The 23,188-nt window shown below is 40.8% G+C and overlaps 1 protein-coding gene across 1 annotated transcript in view; it reads right to left on the reverse strand.

Moving 5' to 3' along the window:
- Window positions 1–13,563: 13,563 nt before the first annotated feature.
- Window positions 13,564–23,188, reverse strand: part of si:ch211-217k17.9 (putative uncharacterized protein DDB_G0282133) — a 28,590-nt gene continuing 18,965 nt past the window's right edge. The window contains exons 2-3 of the mRNA XM_060834441.1: window positions 14,427–16,346; window positions 13,564–14,381 (exon numbers count right to left, since the gene is read on the reverse strand). Coding sequence (XP_060690424.1) covers window positions 13,564–14,381; window positions 14,427–16,346 — 2,738 coding nt within the window. The remainder of the gene's footprint in view (window positions 14,382–14,426; window positions 16,347–23,188) is intronic.

Consider the following 23,188-nt stretch of genomic DNA (forward strand, 5'->3'; position numbering starts at 1 on the left):
CATCTATTTCTGCACCACACTTTCTTAGATCTACCCCCTTTACGCGTGTTTATAATTTTCATATTCCCCTCCACAACACTTCACACCACTCTCCAATTTCCCCAATTCACTCTCCCAGTGCCTTTTGTTACGCTACCTTTCCCTATTTGTAAGTTCACAGTGGCCCTCTGCCTCATCATCCATTCCAGTTCAGTTCATGCCAATACTCTTCTCTAATCCAATTCCAATCAATTGATGGATGCTACTTTTCAAATTCTCACCCCTTCCCCAATCCCAGACCTGCTCTGAGTTCGTAGAGATATCTAGGCAAATTGAATAAATACGGCTTTAGAGAGGGTTTTCACCTAATTAGAAGGCAAGAGAGTTCTGGAGAGGCTCTACATAGACTTACAAAGCAAAGGGATCTGGCAGAATTGCTGGGCTGTTATTGAGACAACGAAAACCAGAGTGGGACAGAAAGGGACAGAATGTAGAAACATGAAAAAGCACCAAATAGGGTCAAAGGGGGAAAAAAATGATAAAAAGGTAAAATTAATGGCTCCTTACTTAACAATGCATAATATTCACAACAAATTAAATGAATTAATGGCACAAATAGAGAGACATGGTTACAAGGAGACCAAAGCTAACTATTCAGTAGTAGGTGATTTCTTGAAAGGACAGGCAGGGAGAGTTTCTTACTACATGGTTGAAAAATGTAATGGAAGAAAATTTGTGAATTGGAAGATCTATAATTCATATGGGTGAAAGTGAGAAATAACAAGTGAAAGAAGACACTGGAGAGAGGAATCCATAGCTCTTTGAACAATAACTATGCTTAGGGCAAAGAACAAATTGGCAGATAATAGGGGCATGGAAGAAAGGCAGTGCTTTTATCATGAGTAACTCCAACCTTTGTATTGTTTAGGAAAATCAAATTGGCAGAGGTAGCCATGATGAGAAAGTCATAGAGTATGCTTGGGTCAAATTCCTAGAACAATATGCTGTGGCTCCAATTAGGGATCATGCTACTTTTGATCTGGTAATAATGCATGCTTAATAAGTGATGTCAGAGCACAAGATTCCTTAGGAAACAGTGACCATAAAATAGGAGCATTTAGCACTCAGTTTAAAAGGGAGAAGCTTGGGCCAAAAACAACCGTGTACAACTTAACTATGGGTAATTATAAAGCAATGAGGATAGGGTTGGCAAGGGAGAACTGGGAAAACAGACTAACAGAAAAGATGGTCAATAAACCTAGCAGACATTTAAGAAAAGCGTTCATAACACACAGCAAAGACATATCCCAGTGAGAAAGAAGGAATCGAGGAAGGAAATAAACCAGCCATGGTTAACCAATTAAGTTAAGAATACCATCAATTTGAAAGAAAAAACATTTGGGAAGATAACTGATTAAGCAAAGGATTAAGAAAGTTTTAAAAGTCAACAAAAGATGACAACTAAAATGAGGGAGAAAATAAGCTTTAAGGGTAAACTGGCAAATAATATCAAAATGGAGAGTAAGAGCTTCTTTTAATGTATAAAAAATAAAAGAAAGGCTCAAGTGAACATAGACTATTTAGAGAACAAGATTAGGTAAATAATAATGGGGAAGTAGGAAACAGCAGAGGAGTTTCAAAAAATGTTTTGCATTAGTCTTCACAGTAAAGGACACTAAAAATATTTCAAAAATACTAAACCAAGGTGCAAAAGGGAAGGAGTAAATGAATACAACCATCACAAGCGTACAAGGGAAACTTATCAGGCTGAGGACCAATAAATCTCCTGAACCCAATGGTATCAATCCCAGGATGTTAAAAGAAGTAATTACAGAGAAAGTGAGTACACTGGCAGTAATATTCCAAAAAACCTTAGAACTGGAAATGTCTCAGAGATTTGGAAAAAGGCAATGTCAATGATTTTCAAAAATAGAGGAGACAAAAAAACTGATAACTGTAGGCCAGTTAGCTTAACTTCTGTCATTAGAAAAACGTTACTAATTATAAAGGGTACAATAACAGAACATTTAGAAATACATAACATAATCTAGCAGAGTAAGCAGGACTTCATGAAAGGGAAACTATAACTGCCAGATTTATTAGAATTCTTCGATAATAAACAGGATAAATAAAGGAGTTGGAGGAACTAGTAGGGTGCTGCATTTGGATTTCCAGAGATGTTTAATAAAATACTGCATTTAAGAATACTTAGTAAGATCAGAGACCATGGTGTTGGGGTTAGCATATTAGCATGGTTAGAAGAAGAACTAAATAATGGGAAACAGAGAGTTGGGATAAGGAAGGCATTTTCAGGATGACAATCTATAATGAGTGGTGCGACTCGGGGATCATGATAGGGTCACAATTATTTACAACATATAATAGTTACTTGGAAGAGGAAAGTGAATGTACAATAACCAGGTTTGTAAATGATAATAGGTGGGAAGACAGGTGGTGAGGATGACACAAACAGCCTGCAGAGGGATATTGATCGATGAAGTGAGTGAGCAAAACTTTGGCAAATGGAATATAATGCAGGAAAACATGAAGTTATGCACTTAAACAGGAAGAATAGAGGAGCTGAATATTATTTAAATTGAGAAAGATTGCAGAAAGCTACAGCATGGAGGGATCTGAGAGTCTTCATCCAGGAATCACGCAAGCCTCAGTGGATAATAGGGAAGGCAAATGGAATATTAGCCTTTATTTCAAAGGAAGTGATGTAAAAAACTAAGCAAGTCTTGCTATACTAGGAAGACCACAGCTGAAGTACCATGACCTTAATCTATGAAAAACATACTGGCATTGGAGGCAATCCAAAGAAGATTCACTCAGTTGATACTTGGGATTAAGGAATTTTCTAATGAGGAGTGGGTGGGCTTCTACTCATTGGAGTTTAAAAGAATAAAAAACTTGACTAAAACATGTAAGATTCTTGGGACACTTGACAGAGTGGATGTAGAGAAGTACTTTCTACTTGTGGGGAGTCGAGAACCATGGGACATATTCTCAGAGAAATGGGGCACACATTTAGTACAGATGAAGATGTATTTCTTCTTTCAGAGAGCAGTCAATCAGTGGAATTCTTTTACACAGAAGGCTATAAAGGCAGGGTCATCAACCATATCCAAGGCTGAGATAGACAGATGTTTAATCAGTAAGGGAATCAAAGGTTATGGGGAAAAAGCAGGAAAGTAGAGTTTGGGATTATCAGATGAACTAGGATATCATTGAGTGCAGAGCTGACTTGATGGACCGAGTCATCTCTTTTGGCTCCTTCATCTGTGGTCTTATTGATGTCCCTCTACAAATATTTCTTTCCCCCTCTATCTAACTTCAATGATGTTTCCCACTCCCTTGATTGATTTCAACTCCATGTTGCCAGCAGAAATTGTAAACTTCACAAAATTAAAAAAGTCCAGAAATTCTCACTGACATATGAGCAGAGCTTTGATTCCAAAAGTAGCAGCCCCAATTAGATTGTCTCTCTCCTTAGGTGTTGCCAGATGGATTGGGTTTGTCCAGCACTTTCAGTTTTTATTCAGATGGAACCTTTAACATCTTTGCTTTCATTATAGAAATGATTAAAATCAAAAAACAGGTTGGATTTCTTCCAGAAATATGGATAGGGGATGCTAAGTCAAAAATACTGACTGTTTGCGTAAAATGGGAACCATTGACAGGCAAGTATACAATTATTAAGTAACTAACTAGCTGTGCACTGCAAAGAAGAAGGCTATATAAACATTGGATAACTGCTAAACAGGTCACATGTTAAAAATTTAATTTACGTACCATTTGGTGAAGACCTACAGACCTCCAATGAAAATCCAGTGGATCCCAACAGAATGTGTTGAAATGTCAGATTATTATTCTTAGGAAGAAAATGTATAGATGGATTGCAGACTGCCTCTGGGGAAAGACAATAAATTTATCAGGAGAGTTTTCAATAATTTATAGCCTATGTTCTGTATCATTTTTGATGGGAATAATTTTGGTTTCTCCTCTTTCCTCTTTGCTTCCTTTCTTCTCCAGTGAATACTTAATCCATGCTGTGTATATTGCCATGGGTACCAGCTACCTGTCAATGCCAACCAAGTATGTGAACTGGAAAATAGTTGTTAACATACACTTTACTGCCTACAAATTTACTTTCGCGTTGAGGGAACGCTTTGGACTTTTCCCATCTGTAGCCCAGATGTATTGAGATTCATCTGAATGTCCTAACTATTTTCTGAACTGAAATCAACAAATACAGCACATCAGAGGAGGTATTATCCTCTTTTGCAGTTCTACTGTAAACAGGGCCCAGTTGAAGTTCTCAGCCTGTACCAGGACCTGACATGTCCAGATCCTGAATAATTTTACATCACTTCCTCTGCACAATGGGCCAGCATACATCAAGAGTCTAACACACATTTGAGACCTGAGTTCTTTAAAGAAGAAGTGACAGATCCAAACTGCAAAGACTTTTCTTGCATTGACATAGTGAATGCTGGTCACCTTCAACTTTTGAGCTTTCTGAAGTATTCAACATCAGGGAGCAATCTCATGATCTAATTGGCAGTGGTGGTTGCTTGTGTTACAATGAACACAGGTTGGGCGCCTACTAGAAGAAGCCAGAAAAACAAGTCCTGGACAGTTGTTTTTTAATGCCTAGTACCAGGCATTTGGCTGCCTTGTTTAAACTTATTCCAACTATGGGAATTTCCTCATTCTGGCCCCAATTCCTCATTTACATCGTATCACAATTCAGATGAGCATAACCAACAGAATCATATGACTGTTTATTTGATGAATGGAGCAAACACAGCTCTCAAAAAATCATTAAGTTTATTTCTGAATCTCTAAGACATCTCGTACAATTTCAGCAAGTACAACTTTTATAATGCATGCTTCACACCCCAGCCTTGTCAGACTTATGGGCATTGATGCACTGTGCATTCCTATATGGACATGAAGCACAATATACAACTGTTTGGTCATATTGCACTGTGAGGAATGCATTCAATGGAGAGAGAAATAAAATTACACAAAGAATGCAAGGATAAATAGTAAAGCTGTCAGAAACAGACAGATTAATAATAAGAAAAATTTGTGAAGAGCAAACCAGGAGATGAGGCAAATAGAAAGATAGCACAAGAAAGAATAAATTGGGAGGGTAGAGAAAAATTATGGAGAAATTTTGAAGAAGTGATATGTTGTTATTTCAGTAAACATAAATGATATGGAAAAGAACTTTCAACAAAAAGAAATTTGTTTTCTTTAAATGATCTTGACCGTGATTATATCTTTAACAATGGCATCGTTAGGAATACATGTATTAATTGTATTCACATTAAATAAAAAGAATAAGATAACTTAAAACAATGGAATCACCGGTTCATATACTTACTTTCAGCACAATTTATTCCTGTCCAATCTTGAGGGCAAATGCAAACATAATTATATGTCGCCTCAATGCATGTCCCACCGTTTTGACAAGAATCAGGCTTACACAGATTTATTGGAACTGAGGTTGTAGTATTAGTGGTGGTTGGTGAGGGTGTAGTTATGGGGGTGGTTGGTGAGGTTGTAGTTATGGGGGTGGTTAGTGAGGTTGTAGTTATGGGGGTGGTCGTTGAGGATGCAGTTGTCAAGGTAGTTGCTGAGGTTGCAGTTGAACTTGAGGCGATTTCTATTGTTGGTGTTGTTGACTCTGGAGTTGACATTGCTGTAGTTTGTGCCGCTATTGTTTCTGAAAGTCAACATATATAAAATGAAAACATTACAAAGCCTAATAACATGAGTAGTGACCCATCATTCAACTTCTACCATAATAAGTTCCATCCATTCGATTGACACCAGTCTCTAGAAAGTGGAGGCAATAGATAGTCTGTTAAAATTTTCCCTTAGATCAGTTACTCCAGCACTATCCTGCCATTCTGTTTTAATTTCACAATCTGCATATGTTGTTTCTTCAGCAGTTTTACTGGGGGTGACTAAGTTATTTCAATATGTAGAATCATCGAGCCCTAAAGCATGGAAACAGACCCTTCAGCCCAACTTGTTCATGCCAACCAGATTTCCTAAACTGAACTAGCCCCATTTGCCTGTAACTAAACTCAACAGTATTTTTCCTGTTATTGCTAGGCTAAACTTTAGAATGATTTCCATAATAAGACCATCATAAGAAATAGGTGCAGGAGTAGGCTATTCAGCCCCTTTCCGGTCTTCTCCACTACTCAATAGGCTCATGGCTGATCCAACATCATCCACTTTCCTGCCCTTTCCCCATAACCCTTGATTCTACTACTGATCAAAAATCTAACTCAGTCTCTACACATGCATTTTGCCCTTACAGCTCTTCGTGGCAAGTTGTTCCAAAGACAACCCTTGTGATAATAGGTAGAACTATTAATCTATGAATACGCACTTTTTTTTAACTAAACCTAAGGGAATTAAAGAAAATACTCATTCTTATCAAACACCTTCATTATGTCTATCAAATTGATGTCCATTTGGTGTTTACCACAGGTTATGCATAAAGTCAATTACAGCAGAGATAAAAGTCACATAAGTAATACGAGTCATCTAGTACATGAAATACAATTGCATTTTTCCAAACAATCGCCTTTTCACAAAACCTTTTTAAAAAATGCATGCACTATCATTTGTTGTTGCAAATTATTTAAGTTACCAATGGTCAAAGAAAATTAGTTTTCATTATTAAAACTGTGCTAACTTGAGTGATTTCACGTGCATCAGTCTCTGCATATGATTGCATACTTAATCTTGGAATCATACAGGTTTCCTAGTGGAGTGCATGAACATTTCTGTTAGCTATTTATTTCCTATCTGCTCTTTCTTAGGCTGATGTTCTCTTTCCAGGGAAGGACATTACTCTGGTAGGTGCTCTTGCCATGGTAACTACACACACACACACACACACACACACACACACACACACACACACACACACACACACACACACACACACACACACACACACACACACACAATATGTATGTATAAAGAACAAAGATCAACCTGAGCCGATCCAAATATCTAAACCTGTCTGTCAATTCCTAAGCATCTGTATCCCCCTGCTCCCCACCATTTATGCATATGTCCAGACGCATCTTAAATGAATCTAACTTGCCTGCCTCTACCACCTCTGCTAGCAACGCGTTCCAGACACCCACCACCCTCTGTGTGAAGTACTTGCCACATGAATACCCCGTAAACTTTCAACCTCTCACCTTGAAAGTGTGACCTCTCATTATTAAATCCTTCACCCTGGGAAAAAGCTTGTCCATCCACCCTGTCTATACCCTTCATGAGTTTGTAAACCTCAGTCAGGTTTCCCACCAATCGCCTTTTTTCTAATGAAAATAAACCTAACCTACTCAACCTCTCTTCAAAGCTAGCACCTTCCATACCAGGCAACATCCTCGTAAATTTTCTCTGCACCCTCTCCAAAGCACCCACATCCTTTTGGTAATGTGGCGACCCTGTACACAGTATTCCAAATGTGGCCGAACCAACATCCAGTACGATTTTAACATGACTTGCCAGATCTTATACTCAACACCCCGTCCAATGAAGGCAAACATCCTATATGCCTTCTTGACCACTCTATCCACGTGTCCAGCAACCTTCAGGGTACAATGGATCTGCACTCCCCGATTTCTCTGCCCATCAACTTTTCCCAAGGCTCTTATGTTCATTGTATAATTTGCTCTCAAATTAGTCTTGCCTAAATGCATCAGCTCACATTTGTCTGGAATGTGTATTTTGGAAGTTACCAGCAAATCCAGTCCTGGCTAGTGGCTCCAGTCACCTTTTCCTGTTTATGCATGCCCCTGCTAAAGGAAGGAAAAATAAATCCTTCCAGGGTATGCAAAAGATCAATTCTCAATCAGTGACTGAGAGTTTGAACTTGACCAAACAACTTCATGCCATCAGCAAAGAACTGAAAAAAGGATTGAAGGAAACTGGTAGACATTGAAGAAAAACTCACTGAATCCTCTACTTCAGATTGACATGACTGAGCTGCATTATCTCTTGGGGGGTTTCACTTTTTAAGTGGATGTAACATCAGCCTAAACTGAATTCCCTGATGTCTTGAATGGTTACATTTCAATATCTCCGTGGAATAATTACTTTACTTCCTCTGTATAAGATGCCATCTTTGGCTATCACTTCACCAGTTATGCCCAATCTGCTATGATACTAACTGGTGCATCCTTGATGGTTTCAGGTCATCCTTTCATCACTACTTCTTGCAGCATTAGGAGAATTGCACCTTGTTCTGTAGTTTGCTTTAGTTGAACAAGATATTTGTCTCTCAGAGTCAAGGTCTACTGGATTATAATTTCCAGAGCATGGCAAACTGTTGCTTTATTTTACCTGAAAAATGGAACACTGTCTTTATATGGAAGGCTCCTCTTGACAGCATTTTAGCAATGTACACCTGTTTCTCTTACTTGTATGCCACCTCCAAATGATATCTCTGGAAACAAAGTAACATTCTTTGCAAATGCTTTGGAGCCATCAGGAGTGATTTGAGGATGATGCTTTGACATGGCTTGTGGTGAGACTCCATTTTCACTTGTCTCTCCCAAAAAGGCTTTGATTAAGTACTGACAAGCATAGACAGTGACTGAGCATTCATTGTCTATTGGAGCACAGAGTTGTTCATTTTGCTTGGATGTAAGTACAACTGGTTGGCCTTGCTGCGTAAGGGTTGCTCCAAGTCCTGACAAAACACTCTAAGGAGATTTCATCTTTGATATCATAGTAACTCAGTGTGGCATTTTCCTCACAATCTCTTTAATTCTATTCAAAGCTGAAACTCATTCTGTGCCCCAGTACCACTGTGCTATGTCTTTAGCAGTGAGCTATGAGCTAGCAAAAAGATTGATGACTGAGAAGTTTGATGACAAATAAGCCAAAAGCTTTCTGAAGTAGACCATATATCCAACAAAGTGATGCAATGGTTTCACATCTGTTGCTCAGTGCATCTCTACTACAGCTCTCACCTTGTCAGGATCTACATGAAGCCCTTCTGCTATCAGTATACATTGTATGTAATTGTCTTCAAGCATCTTCAACTGCATTCATTTTCTTATTCAGCTTCAGGCTCATCTGAGGGCCTTGCCATGTACTAGCAGATTATTCATAATAATTTCCACTTTGGAAGATCACTGACTAACACATGCTATCCTTCATTGATACTCTTCTGATGCAGTAGAATTGTCAAACAGCATGTCCTCAACCCAAAAATCTTTAAATGCAACATGAACAGCCTCCCCTTAATGATAAAGTCAGAAGAGGGAATGCTCACTAATGACTATACAATGTTCAACACCATTCATGACTCTTCATATACTGAAGCAATCCATGTCCAAATACAGCAAGATCTGAATAGTTTGTAGCTGTCAAGGGCAAATAACATAAATGCTATACAATGTCAGGCAATGACCATCTCCAACAAGAGAGAATCTAACTATTTCCCTTTGATATTCAAAGACAATAACATTGCTGGACCCTCATCAGCATTCTGGGGTTTAGCGTGGATTGGAAACTGAACTGCACCAACCACATAAATACGATGCTTACAAGAGCAGTTCAGTCTGAGAACCATGCAGCAAAAAAATCTACCATCTGATTTTCCAAAGCCTATTCAAAACATAGAGTTCAAGTCAGCAGTGTGTTGGAATAATCACCCCTTCCCTTATTGGCACAAATGCAACATCATTCAAGAGGCTTGATATCATCCAGAACAAAGCAGCCTGCATGATTAGCATCACGTCCATAAGCATTCACTTCCTGCACCATTGACATTCAGTGGCAGAAGTGTGCACAATCTACAAAATGCATTTTAGAACTTTGTCAAGGCTCTTTACACAGCATCTTCCAAACTCATGACCACTACAATCTAGAAGGTCAATAGCAGCCAATACGTATACATGGAAGCATTACCATTGCAAGTTCCCTCCAAGTCATTCATTATTTTGATTTGGAAATATATTGGCATTCCTTCAATGGCATGGAATCACAATCCTAGAAACCCCGCGAACGACGTTATGGGTGTACCAAATAGATTGCTGCAGTTCAAGGAGGTATCTTATCATCACATAGAGTTGGGTAATAAACACAGGTCTAGCCAGTAATGCCACATACCATGAACAAATTTTAAACAGTGTTTAACTATCTGTATCTCCTGAATGACATTCAGAATCTAGCTAGAAGACTATTGTTTTCGTATAGCTTCAGTTGCTAGTAACCACCCTTTGTCTTGAGGATGGTAAAGACTTAGACCATAAGACATAGGAGTGGAAGTAAGGCCATTCGGCCCATCAAGTCCACTCCGCCATTCAATCATGGCTGATGGGCATTTCAAGCTGAAAATGTGTTGCTGGAAAAGCACAGCAGGTCAGGCAGCATTCAAGGAACAGGAAATTCGACGTTTCGGGCATAAGCCCTTCATCAGGAATGAGGCAAGTGTGTCAAGCAGGCTAAGATAAAAGGTAGGGAGGAGGGACTTGGGGGAGGTGCGATGGAGATGTGATAGGTGGAAGGAGGTCAAGGTGAGGGTGATAGGCTGGAGTGGGGTGGGGGCGGAGAGGTCAGGAAGAAGATTGCAGGTTAGGAAGGTGGTGCTGAGTTTGAGGGATTCGACTGGACCAAGGTGGGGGGAGGGGAAATGAGGAAACTGGAGAAATCTGAGTTCATCCCTTGTGGTTGGAGGGTTCCCAGGCGGAAGATGAGGCGCTCTTCCTCCAACCGTCGTGTTGTTATGGTCTGGCGATGGAAGAGTCCAAGGACCTGCATGTCCTTGGTGGAGTGGGAGGGGAGGTTAAAGTGTTGAATCACGGGGTGGTTGGGTTGGTTGGTCCAGGTATTGTTGGACACAGTACTCCAAATGGGGCCTAACCAGAGCTTTATAAAGTCTCAGTAGCACAACGGTGCTTTTACATTCCAACCCTCTTGAGATAAGTGACAACATTGCATTCGCTTTCTTAATCACGGACTCAACCTGCATGTTTACCTTTAGAGAATCCTCAACTAGCGCTCCCAGATTTTGGCTTTACGAATTTTCTCACCGTTTAGAAAGTAGTCTATGCTTTTATTCTTTTTTCCAAAGTGCAAGACATCGCATTTGCTCACATTGAATTCCATCAGCCATTTCCTGGACTACTCTCCCAAACTGTCTAGATCCTTCTGCAGCCTCCCCACTTCCTCAGTACTACCTGCCTGTCCACCTAACTTTGTATCATTGGCAAACTTCGCTAGAATGCCCCCAATCCCTTCATCCAGATCATTAATATATAATGTGAACAGCTGCGGCCCCAATACTGAACCCTGCGGGACACCGCTTGTCACCGGCTGCCATTCCGAAAAAGAACCTTTTATCCCAACTCTCTGCCTTCTGTCAGACAGCCAATCCTCAATCCATACCAGTGGCTCACCTCAAACACCATGGGCCCTCACCTTGCTCAGCAGCTTCCCGTGTGGCACCTTATCAATGGCCTTTTGGAAGTCAAGATAGACCACATCCACTGGGTTCCCTGGTCTAACCTACTTGTCACCTCTTCAAAGAATTCTAACAGGTTTGTCAGGCACGACCTCCCCTTACTAAATCCATGTTGACTTGTTCTAATCAGACTCTGCTTTTCCAAGGATTTAGAAACCTCATCCTTAATGATGGATTCTAGAATTTTACCAACAACCAAGGTTAGGCTAATTGGCCTATAATTTTCCATCTTTTGTCTTGATCCTTTCTTGAACATGGAGGTTACAACAGCGATCTTCCAATCATCCTGGACTTTCCCTGACTCCAGTGACTCTTCAAAGATCTCAACCAATGCCTCCACTATTTCCTCAGCCACCTCTCTCAGAACTCTAGGATGTATCCCATCGGGGCCAGGAGATTTATTAATTTTAAGACCTTTTAGCTTTTCTAGCACTTTCTCTTTTGTAACGGCATCCATACTCAACTCAGCCCCCTGACTCCCTTTAATTGTTGGGATATTACTCATGTCTTCCACTGACACAAAGTACTTGTTAGTTCTCCTGCTATTTCCTTATCTCCCATCACTAGGCTTCCAGCATCAGTTTGAAGTGGCCCAATGTCTACTTTTGCCTGTCGTTTGTTTCTTATGTATTGAAAGAAACTTTTACTATCATTTCTAATATTATTGGCTAGCCTTCATATTTGATCCTCTCCTTCCTTATAACTCTCTTTGTTATCCTCTGTTTGTTTTTGTAGCCTTCCCAATCATGTGTCTTGATAAGTTGTGACTGAATTTCTTCAATAATTAGCATGGAGTGTTGACCTCTATTCAAAGCTTCATTGACTTCATTTGGTTCTGTGCATACACTCAATTTTCCAGGATATTTCACTGCTATCATGCTGTTAATCCAGTCTGCGGGAGTTGTCATTTACTTGATTACTCCATCCTTTACGAACTTTTTTATTTTGCCTTTCAAGCTGGACTTAAGGGCAGCTCTCCTGGATTCCTGATGAAGGGCTCCTGCCCGAAATATCAATTCTCTTGCTCCACTGATGCTGAGTTAGTGTTCCCCCACTCCATTGCATTGGACTCTCAGTTTTGTTTATCTTCTTGGTATAAGTATCGCTCCATGCTCTCCTCTCAACCTTAGCTTTGAAGGCTTCATTTTCAATTAACCATCTTGAGCAATGACACAAATTTGTGAAGCTCATGTCTTTACCCAAAGTACTGCAGTCTATCTGGCACTTGATGCATTCTTCCCACGGTCATCATTCAAACAGTCACAAACCATTTATTGATGAAAGACCTGACAATACCAACTAAGATTATTCATCAGAATCATCAGCTGACATTTCTCCATCACAAATCTTTACAGGCTTGTGTTGTTTCTTTCTAGTAAAACACTTGCACACAAAATTATTCAGTTTCATCTACAACTTCAGGTACATTCCAGGTCAACCTCACAAAGAGTTGATTTAAAGTAGGTTTGTGTAACAGAAGAAATTAAGAAGTGAAATGAAGCAATCATTGCCTAACCTAGAGTATACACTGTGCTTGTATTGAGAATCATTATCATACTCTACCTGTTGGTGGTTGGGGAGTTGCATGGCTTGTTGTATTTAGTGATGTCTCATTCTGCATTTTAGTAGTAGTAGCCAATGGAGAAGGCTTAACAGATGGTGATGTATGATTTTCACTCTGTGTAGTTGATTCTGAAGTTATTGGGAATATTGTATTCACTGTTGTCTGGTTTTCTTTCTGTGTCGATGTTTCGGACGTTGTTGAAAAAATTGCATTCACTGTTGTCCACTTTTCCCTCTGTGACGTTGTTTCTGGAGCTAATGTTGGGAAAGTTGTATTCACTGTTGTCCAGTTTTCTCTCTGTGGCGTTGTTTCTGGAGCTAATGTTGGGAAAGTTATATTCACCGTTGTCCAATTTTCTCTCTGTGACGTTGTTTCTGGAGCTAATGTTGGGAAAGTTGTAATCGCTGTTGTCCAGTTTTCTCTCTGTGACGTTGTTTCTGGAGCTAATGTTGGGAAAGTTGTAAACGCTGTTGCCCAGTTTTCTCTCTGTGATGTTGTTTCAGGAGCTAATGTTGTGAAAGTTGTATTCACTGTTGTCCAGTTTTCTCTCTGTGGCGTTGTTTCTGGATCTAATGTTGGGAAAGTTGTATTTCCCGTTGTCCAGCTTTCCCTCTGTGGCGTTGTTTCTGGATCTAATGTTGGGAAAGTTGTATTCACCGTGGTCCAGTTTTCCCTCTGTGACGTTGTTGTTTCTGGAGCTAATGTTGGGAAAGTTGTATTCTCTGTTGTCCAGTTTTCCCCCTGTGACGTTGTTGTTTCTGGAGCTAATGTTGGGAAAGTTGTATTCTCTGTTGTCCAGTTTTCCCTCTGTGACGTTGTTGTTTCTGGAGCTAATGTTGGGAAAGTTGTATTCTCTGTTGTCCAGTTTTCCCTCTGTGATGTTGTTGTTTCTGGAGCTAATGTTGGGAAAGTTGTATTCACTGTTGTCCAGTCTTCTCTCTGTGGCGTTGTTTCTGGAGATAATGTTGGGAAAGTTGTATTCACTGTTGTCCAGTTTTCTCTCTGTGACGTTGTTTCTGGAGCTAATGTTGGGAAAGTTGTATTCACTGTTGTCCAGTTTTCTCTCTGTGGCGTTGTTTCTGGAGCTAATGTTGGGAAAGTTATATTCACCGTTGTCCAATTTTCTCTCTGTGGCATTGTTTCTGGAGCTAATGTTGGGAAAGTTGTATTCACCGTTGTCCAGTTTTCTCTCTGTGACGTTGTTTCTGGAGCTAATGTTGGGAAAGTTGTAATCGTTGTTGCCCAGTTTTCTCTCTGTGTTGTTGTTTCTGGAGCTAATGTTGGGAAAGTTGTAAACGCTGTTGCCCAGTTTTCTCTCTGTGATGTTGTTTCAGGAGCTAATGTTGTGAAAGTTGTATTCACTGTTGTCCAGTTTTCTCTCTGTGGCGTTGTTTCTGGATCTAATGTTGGGAAAGTTGTATTTCCCGTTGTCCAGCTTTCCCTCTGTGGCGTTGTTTCTGGATCTAATGTTGGGAAAGTTGTATTCACCGTGGTCCAGTTTTCCCTCTGTGACGTTGTTGTTTCTGGAGCTAATGTTGGGAAAGTTGTATTCTCTGTTGTCCAGTTTTCCCCCTGTGACGTTGTTGTTTCTGGAGCTAATGTTGGGAAAGTTGTATTCTCTGTTGTCCAGTTTTCCCTCTGTGACGTTGTTGTTTCTGGAGCTAACGTTGGGAAAGTTGTATTCACTGTTGTCCAGTCTTCTCTCTGTGACGTTGTTTCTGGAGCTAATGTAGGGAAAGTTGTATTCTCTGTTGTCCAGTTTTCCCTCTGTGACGTTGTTGTTTCTGGAGCTAATGTTGGGAAAGTTGTATTCACTGTTGTCCAGTCTTCTCTCTGTGGCGTTGTTTCTGGAGCTAATGTTGGGAAAGTTGTATTCACTGTTGTCCAGTTTTCTCTCTGTGACGTTGTTTCTGGAGCTAATGTTGGGAAAGTTGTAATCGTTGTTGCCCAGTTTTCTCTCTGTGACGTTGTTTCTGGAGATAATGTTGGGAAGGTTGTAATCGCTGTTGCCCAGTTTTCTCTCTGTGATGTTGTTTCTGGAGCTAATGTTGGGAAAGTTGTATTCACTGTTGTCCAGTTTTCTCTCTGTGACGTTGTTTCTGGAGCTAATGTTGGGAAAGTTGTAATCGTTGTTGCCCAGTTTTCTCTCTGTGTTGTTGTTTCTGGAGATAATGTTGGGAAGGTTGTAATCGCTGTTGCCCAGTTTTCTCTCTGTGATGTTGTTTCTGGAGCTAATGTTGGAAAAGTTGTAATCGGTGTTGTCCAGTTTTCTCTCTGTGATGTTGTTTCTGGAGCTAATGTTGGGAAGGTTGTAATCGCTGTTGCCCAGTTTTCTCTCTGTGATGTTGTTTCTGGAGCTAATGTTGGGAAAGTTGTATTCCCCGTTGTCCAGCTTTCCCTCTGTGACGTTGTTTCTGGAGCTAATGTTGGGAAAGTTGTATTCACCGTTGTCCAGTTTTCCCTCTGTGACGTTGTTTCTGGAGCTAATGTTGGGAAAGTTGTAATCGCTGTTGTCCAGTTTTCTCTCTGTGGCGTTGTTTCTGGAGCTAATGTTGGGAAAGTTGTATTCACCGTGGTCCAGTTTTCTCTCTGTGGCGTTGTTTCTGGAGCTAATGTTGGGAAAGTTGTATTCACTGTTGTCCAGTTTTCTCTCTGTGACATTGTTTCTGGAGCTAATGTTGGGAAAGTTGTATTCACTGTTGTCCAGTTTTCTCTCTGTGGCGTTGTTTCTGGAGCTAATGTTGGGAAAGTTGTATTCACTGTTGCCCAGTTTTCTCTCTGTGACATTGTTTCTGGAGCTAATGTTGGGAAAGTTGTATTCACTGTTGTCCAGTTTTCTCTCTGTGGCGTTGTTTCTGGAGCTAATGTTGGGAAAGTTGTATTCACTGTGGTCCAGTTTTCTCTCTGTGGCGTTGTTTCTGGAGCTAATGTTGGGAAAGTTGTATTCACTGTTGTCCAGTTTTCTCTCTGTGTTGTTGTTTCTGGAGCTAATGTTGGGAAAGTTGTATTCACCGTTGTCCAGTTTTCTCTCTGTGGCGTTGTTTCTGGAGCTAATGTTGGGAAAGTTGTAATCGCTGTTGTCCAGTTTTCTCTCTGTGGCGTTGTTTCTGGAGCTAATATTGGGAAAGTTGTATTCACTGTGGTCCAGTTTTCTCTCTGTGGCGTTGTTTCTGGGACTAATATTGGGAAAGTTGTATTCCCCGTTGTCCAGCTTTCCCTCTGTGACGTTGTTTCTGGAGCTAATGTTGGGAAAGTTGTATTCACTGTTGTCCAGTTTTCTCTCTGTGTTGTTGTTTCAGGAGCTGCTATCAGCAAAGTTACAACAACATCCATCTGTAAAAGGAAACCAGTATATTTATGCCACATAAATACTGTTGTTCTGGAATTCTGAAGAATCCAGAATGAAAATGAAGCAACTAGCAGTTCTCTTAGCAAATATTTTGGGTCTTTAACTATTATATTTGTATTGTGATATTGTGTATTTATTATTGACTTATGTATGATCATAGAGAACCCTACGTCCAAATATGCCTTAGATATCCCTTAATCCTTGAATTGAGTGGTTTAAAGGGCAGCTAAATGCTATCCACATTATTGTGGGCCTGGTATCATATGTAACCAGACCAGGTGAAAGCAAGAATCTCCTTCCCTAAAGGGCATTTGTGAATGAGATGGTTCTTATAGCAATCAATGATGGTCCCACAGTCATCATCACTGAGACCAACTTTTAATTCCAGATTTTGTTTCCTTGATTTTGGATTTCACCAGTACCATGATGGGATTTAAACCCATAAGCATGAGTCTTTACATCGCTGGTTTACTGGTCCAGTGACGTTATCAATAGACTTTTACAGCATTGCAACACTTAGATTTATGCTGATCATCAAGAACCCATCTATCCTAATCAGCACATGGCCCAAAGCCTTGTATACAATGGTCTTTCAAGTAGTTATCTGAACACTTCTTTAATGGTGTGATCACTCCACCGTTTTAGGCAGTGAGTTCCCGATACCCGCACTCTCGGGGTAAAAACATTTACCACAAATCTCTTCTGAACCCTTTTTTGCAAGTAAGTGTGGGCCATTTAGAAATGCAAGGTGAACAGAAGGCAATGGAATGGTGATATTGTTGTTTGATTTGTAATCTAGATACCCACCTAATCTTTTGGATACACTGGTTTGAATTCAACTATGGCAGATGATGAAATTTGAATTTTAAAATTTCTGATCTTAAAATTTAATATAGTAATTGTCATAAATATCAATCTGGTTCACTAATGTCCTTTAGGAAATAACATTTTCTGGGCATCTTTGAGCAATGTGGACCATTAGCAGCAGCACATACTGTTACCTTATGGCAATGCACATCCCCATTATCATCACAACAGGGGATCCAAACCTGGTTCAGTGAAGCCTGCCAGAGAACACCAGGCATATCTAAAAATATCAATTGTGTGAAGCCACAGCACAGGACTTCTTATGTGTCAAATAGCCTAAGGGGACAAATGATTGACAGGAGTGAGCCATTTCCACTACAAATGGATCAGATCCAGGACAAAAAGAAAAAGAACTGGAGGAACTCAGCAGGTCTGGCAGCATTTGTGGAAAGAAAGACAGAGTTAACATTTCAAGTCCAGTGATGCTCTGGAAAAGGGTCACTAGACTCGAAATCTAAACTTTCTCTCCCGAAATGCTACCAGAACTGCTGAATTTCTCCAGCACTTCCTCCTTTTGTCTCAGCTCACTGGCATCCACAGTGCTTTGTTTTGTTTTGGATCAGATCTAAGCTCTTGCAGATCCCATCCTACCTCACCCCACCACATCACACCACACACCACCCCAGTGTCCCCACACCCAATGAATTAGTTTAACTACTCCCCAACAACACTGGCAAACCTCCCCGAAGGAAGTTAGTCTCATTCTGGCTCAGGCACAACCTGGGTTCTATCGCCACCCCAAAAATAATCCTCATGTGCCAGAAATCTAAAGCTCTCCCTCCTGCTCCATCTCTCCAGCTACACCTTCTTGTGAACCGACCTCCTACTCCTGTACTGACCAGCACATGACAATGGAAGTAATCCAGAGATTATTACTTTTTGGGTCCTGTTTTTTAATTGACTTCCTAGCTCCCTAAATTCTGCTTTCAGAACCTCATCCCTCTTTCCACCTTTGCGCTTGTTACCAATTGGACCATGATCTCTGTTTGCCCTTCCCCTTCAGAATGCCCTGCAGCCATTCAGTGATACCAGTGAGGCAACATTGTACCCTGGATTCTCTTTCGCAGCTGCAGAAACAAACTGCCTGTCTATTTCCTTTACAGTTGAATTCCCTTCAACTATAGCTCTGTTGTTCCTCTTCTTCCCTCTCTTGCAGCACATCTACAGATGGTGCCATAAGGTTTGCTGTCGCAGTCAACTCCCCAACACTGTACCTCTTAGAAAGGTGGATGGCAACAGGGGACTCCTGTATGACCTACCATTCTCCACACTGCCTGATGATCACTCATGCACTTTCTGTCTGTTTAATCTGTATATGCAATGTGACCACCACACAGAATGTTCTATCCTTGACATGGTCAGCATCATGGATGTTCCGCAGTGAGTCCACCCACAATTCCAGCTCTGAAATGCAGTAGCTGCAACTAGGCGCACTTCCAGGACACATGGCCACCAGGAAGAACTGAAGCTTCCATGATTTGTTACGGAGCATAAAAGGAACATATCATCGGGGTGAGCTCTGCTGCAATGATTTCCTTAAAACAATGGGAACAATTCCTTGTCACAGTCACCCCCATCACCCTCCATGCACAGACAGTTGTACAGTATCCCAGCCAGTTTAGCTAGTTTCCTGTTTCCAATATCTGTATGGAGCCACCATCAACCTTTTATGAAAAAAAGGAGGCAAGGTTCCCTAGTCAAAGAATTTCCCCAGGACCAGTCAGGAATCTAGTGAATCTGAAAATGAGTGAGACAAAGTATCCAAGCCTCCAAATGAAGGTCTGTGAATCCATCATGAAGCTCAAACCCAGACAGGATCCCTGAAAATGTTTTTTAAATTTGTTCACAATTTAGCCCCAATACCAACAATTCTTCATCTATTTTTGTATCCTCACAAACTTTCTCTTGCTGAACAGTGTAAAAAATTGAAAGGATTCATGTGCTTATTGACAAATTGATGAACATTCACAAATAGACCTTCCCTTAGCCATCTCAAAGTCTTGGAGGAACATGAGGAACCTGCAGACTTAAGTTCAGAAGCAGGGTCACTAATAACAGAGTGGCAAGGCCAGCATCACAAATGGTCATAAATAAAGAGGCTCCAGAGTTTCTGGCTTTGCAGGCAAGTGAAAGCTGAGACGATGCTGAAGTAGTATTTGTGTCTGCCTCTTCCATAGTATTGTGGCACCCTCTGCTAACCCAGTCAACACTAGCCTAAAGCTGAAGAGTACTGTGGATATTTGACCTCAGTTCAATAACAGGAAATACATTTGAATTGTTGATGCTGGAAGGTTTGTTGGGTCACCAGTGCTGTGGCAGAAGTACAAATTCCTGCACTGTTCTGGTGAGAATTATGGGTTGGATTTCTTCACCAGGTTTCACAAATACTGAAAATGGATTTAAATGTTTGAAGCATTAATAAAGTTTTGATTTTAAAAAACTCATGTCCTAGACCCAATTGTTTTCAGCTATTACATCAATGAAATACCCTCCTGGTACATAGGAAAATGGTTGTTGTTGTTTGAGATTAGTCATCTCAGCCACAGGATATCACAGCAGGAGCCCCTCAGATAGCATCCCAGGATCAACTCTCTCCAGCAGCTCCATCAATGACCGTCCCTCCAGAATAAGGTCAGAAGTGGGGATGATAGTTTCACAATGTTCAGCACCATTCACAAATCCTCAGATCCTGAGCAGTCTTTGGACCAAGGCTCGGACTTACATTCAGGCAGCATCCAAGGAGCAGTGAAATCGACATTTTGGGCAAAAGCCCTTCATCAGGATTCCTGATGAAGGGCTTTTGCCCGAAACGTCGATTTCGCTGCTCCTTGGATACTGCCTGATCTGCTGTGCTCTTCCAGCATCACTAATCCAGAATCTGGTTTCCAGCATCTGTAGTCATTAATTTTACCTCTTGGACTTACATTCAGGCAAGTAACATTCACCACCACACATTGCCAAGCAATGATAAAATGAGTGAAACTAACCACCTTTGTTGGACATTCAACGGCATTACCATTTCTTATCTGCCATTATAAAGGTCCTAGAAGTTACCACTAACATGAATCTTAACTTGACCAATACTATGGCAGATCAGAGGGCAAGAATTCTACAGCAAATAACTCATTGACTGTCTCCTTAATACCTGACCAGATTCTACAGGGTACAAGTCAGGAGCGTGATGGAATAATCTTCACTTGCCTGAAAGATTGTACTTGCAACAGCACTCAAAAAGCTCACACCATCCAAGACTAATTAACCCACTGATTAGTATGCATCTAAACAGCTTAAGCATTTTCTGTCTCCAGCACCAACACAGTACAAGATGCTGGAAAAACAGCAACACTCCAATGACCTTTTGTCAGCACCTTCAAACCCCATATCCTCTGTCACCTCAAGACAAAAACACTAGATACATAGCACCACCTGAAAGTTGCCACAACTTGACTTCTAATTAAATCACCATGACTTTAGTGTTGCTGAGCCATAACACTTCCTAACGCACTCTGGGTATACTTACAGTAGGTGGACTGCAGCGGTTCAAGAAGGAAACACCGTAACATTTTCAAGGGTAATTGGAGACGGGCACAAGTGCAGACATTGCCACCAATAAATCATCCTTAACTTTAAAACCCAGTTGCAAACAGCATGAACGTAAAGATATATTTGAATAATGCTTTAAGTTTGGCATTTCATAAAAGCAAACATAGTCAAATAGTTAAGAATTTGATCTGAACAACAAACAAATAATCTTACCAAAGGTGACAGGAAAAGGACACAAGAATATATTATATCTCTTGCCATTGCAGAGTTACAGTGCATGATGTTTCTGAAGAAATAATTCCAAAATTATTACTGTTACTAGAAGAGTCAAGCAATGTTTTGAGCACGTCCAACAATGAATGTTGTGTTTTAAATACTAAATTAACTTTATTTTATTATACCCTGGGACACTGAGCAATGCTGCATAACTATGTTTACTTAATCATGTTTCCATGTGGACTTTTGCCTGTAATATATTCATTTAATCTCATGAAAGAATATCTTACATAAAGTGTTTATGACATTTTCATTTTTGTTTGCGACTGATAAATGTTCACGTAAAAATTTGTTTCTAGATTCACTTTTCTTTTCATGGATATTCATTTCAAGGGTTCAACAATATTCAATGATATTGAAAATATCATTAGACCCTTAAGACAAGACTATGGCTCTATGACAAACACCAAAAAAGACATATCTTCCCCCAAAGTATAATGAAATGGGTGACATGGTGGCTCAGTAGTTAGCACTGCTGCCTCACAGCACCAGGGTCCCTGGTTAAATTCTAGCCTTGGGCGACTGTCTGTGTGGAGTTTGCACATTCTCCCCATGTCTGTGCGGGTTTCCTCCAGGTGCTCAGATTTCCTCACACAATCAAAAGATGTGCAGGCCTGGTAAATTGGCCATAGTGTAAGATGCATTAGTCAGAGGGTTGGTATGAACATGTTGGGCCAAAGGGCCTGTGTCCACACTAGGGAATCTAATCTAATCTGTGGAACTGCCTACACAAGAGGTTAATTTAGATTAGATTAGGTTTCTTACAGTGTGGAAACAGGCCCTTCGGCCCAACTAGTCCACACTGACCCTCCGAAGAGACCCTCCCAGACCCCTACATTTACCCCTTCACTTCACACTACAGACAATTTAGCATGGCCAATTCACCTAACCTGCACATCTTTGGACTGTGAGAGGAAACCAGAACACCCAGAGGAAACCCATGCAAACACGGGGAGAATGTGCAAACTCCACACAGACAGTTGCCCAAGGCGGGAATTGAACCCAGGTCTCTGGCGCTGTGAGGCTGCGAGTGCTGACCACTGTGCCACCGTGCTGCCCCGGATGCACAAAGTGTATTTAAGATTGAAGTACTCAGAACTTTGGGCAGGGGGTTTACATTAATGACTTTCCAGTCATAGAGTCATAGAGATGTACAACATGGAAACAGATCCTTCGGTCCAACCAGTCCACGCCCACTAGATATCCCAACACAACCTAGTCCCACCTGCCAGCACCCGGCCCATATCCCTCCAAACCCTTCCTATCCATATACCCATTCAAATTCCTCTAAAACGTTGCAATTGTACCAGCCTCCACCACATCCTCTGGCAGCTCATTCCATACATGTACTACCCTCTGTGTGAAAACGTTGCCCCTTAGGTCTCTTTTATATCTTTCCCCTCTCACCCTAAACCTATGCACTCTAGTTCTGGACTCCCCCACCTCAGGGAAAATACTTTGTCTATTTATCCTATCTGTGCCCATCATAATTTTGTAAACCTCTATAAGGTCACCCCTCAGTTTCCGATGTTCCAGAGAAAACAGCCCCAGCCTATTCAGCCTCTCCCTGTAGCTCAGATCCTCCAACCCTGGCAACATCCTTGTAAATCTTTTCTGAACCCTTTCAAGTTTCACATCTTTCTGATAGGAAGGAGACTAGAATTTACGCAATATTTCAACAGTAGTCTAACCAATGTCCTGTACAGCCGCAACATGACCTCCCAACTCCTGTACTCAATACTCTGACCAAAAATGGAAAGCATACCAAATGCCTTCTTCACTATCCTATCTACCTGTGACTCCACTTTCAAGGAGCTATGAACCTGCACTCCAAGGTCTCTTTGTTCAGCAACATTCCCTAGGACTTACTATTAAGTGTGTAAGTCCTGCTAAGATTTGCTTTCCCAAAATGCAGCACCTCACATTTATCTGAATTAAACTCCATCTGCCCCTTCTCAGCCCATTGGTCCATCTGGTCCAGATCCTGTTGTAATCTGAGGTAACCCTCTTCGCTGTCCACTATACCTCCAATTTTGATGTCATCTGCAAACTTACTAACTGTCTCTTTTATGCTGGCATCCTAATCATT

The sequence above is a fragment of the Hemiscyllium ocellatum genome, chromosome 13 (genome assembly GCF_020745735.1).
Source record: "Hemiscyllium ocellatum isolate sHemOce1 chromosome 13, sHemOce1.pat.X.cur, whole genome shotgun sequence".
Classification (NCBI taxonomy): Eukaryota; Metazoa; Chordata; class Chondrichthyes; order Orectolobiformes; family Hemiscylliidae; genus Hemiscyllium; species Hemiscyllium ocellatum.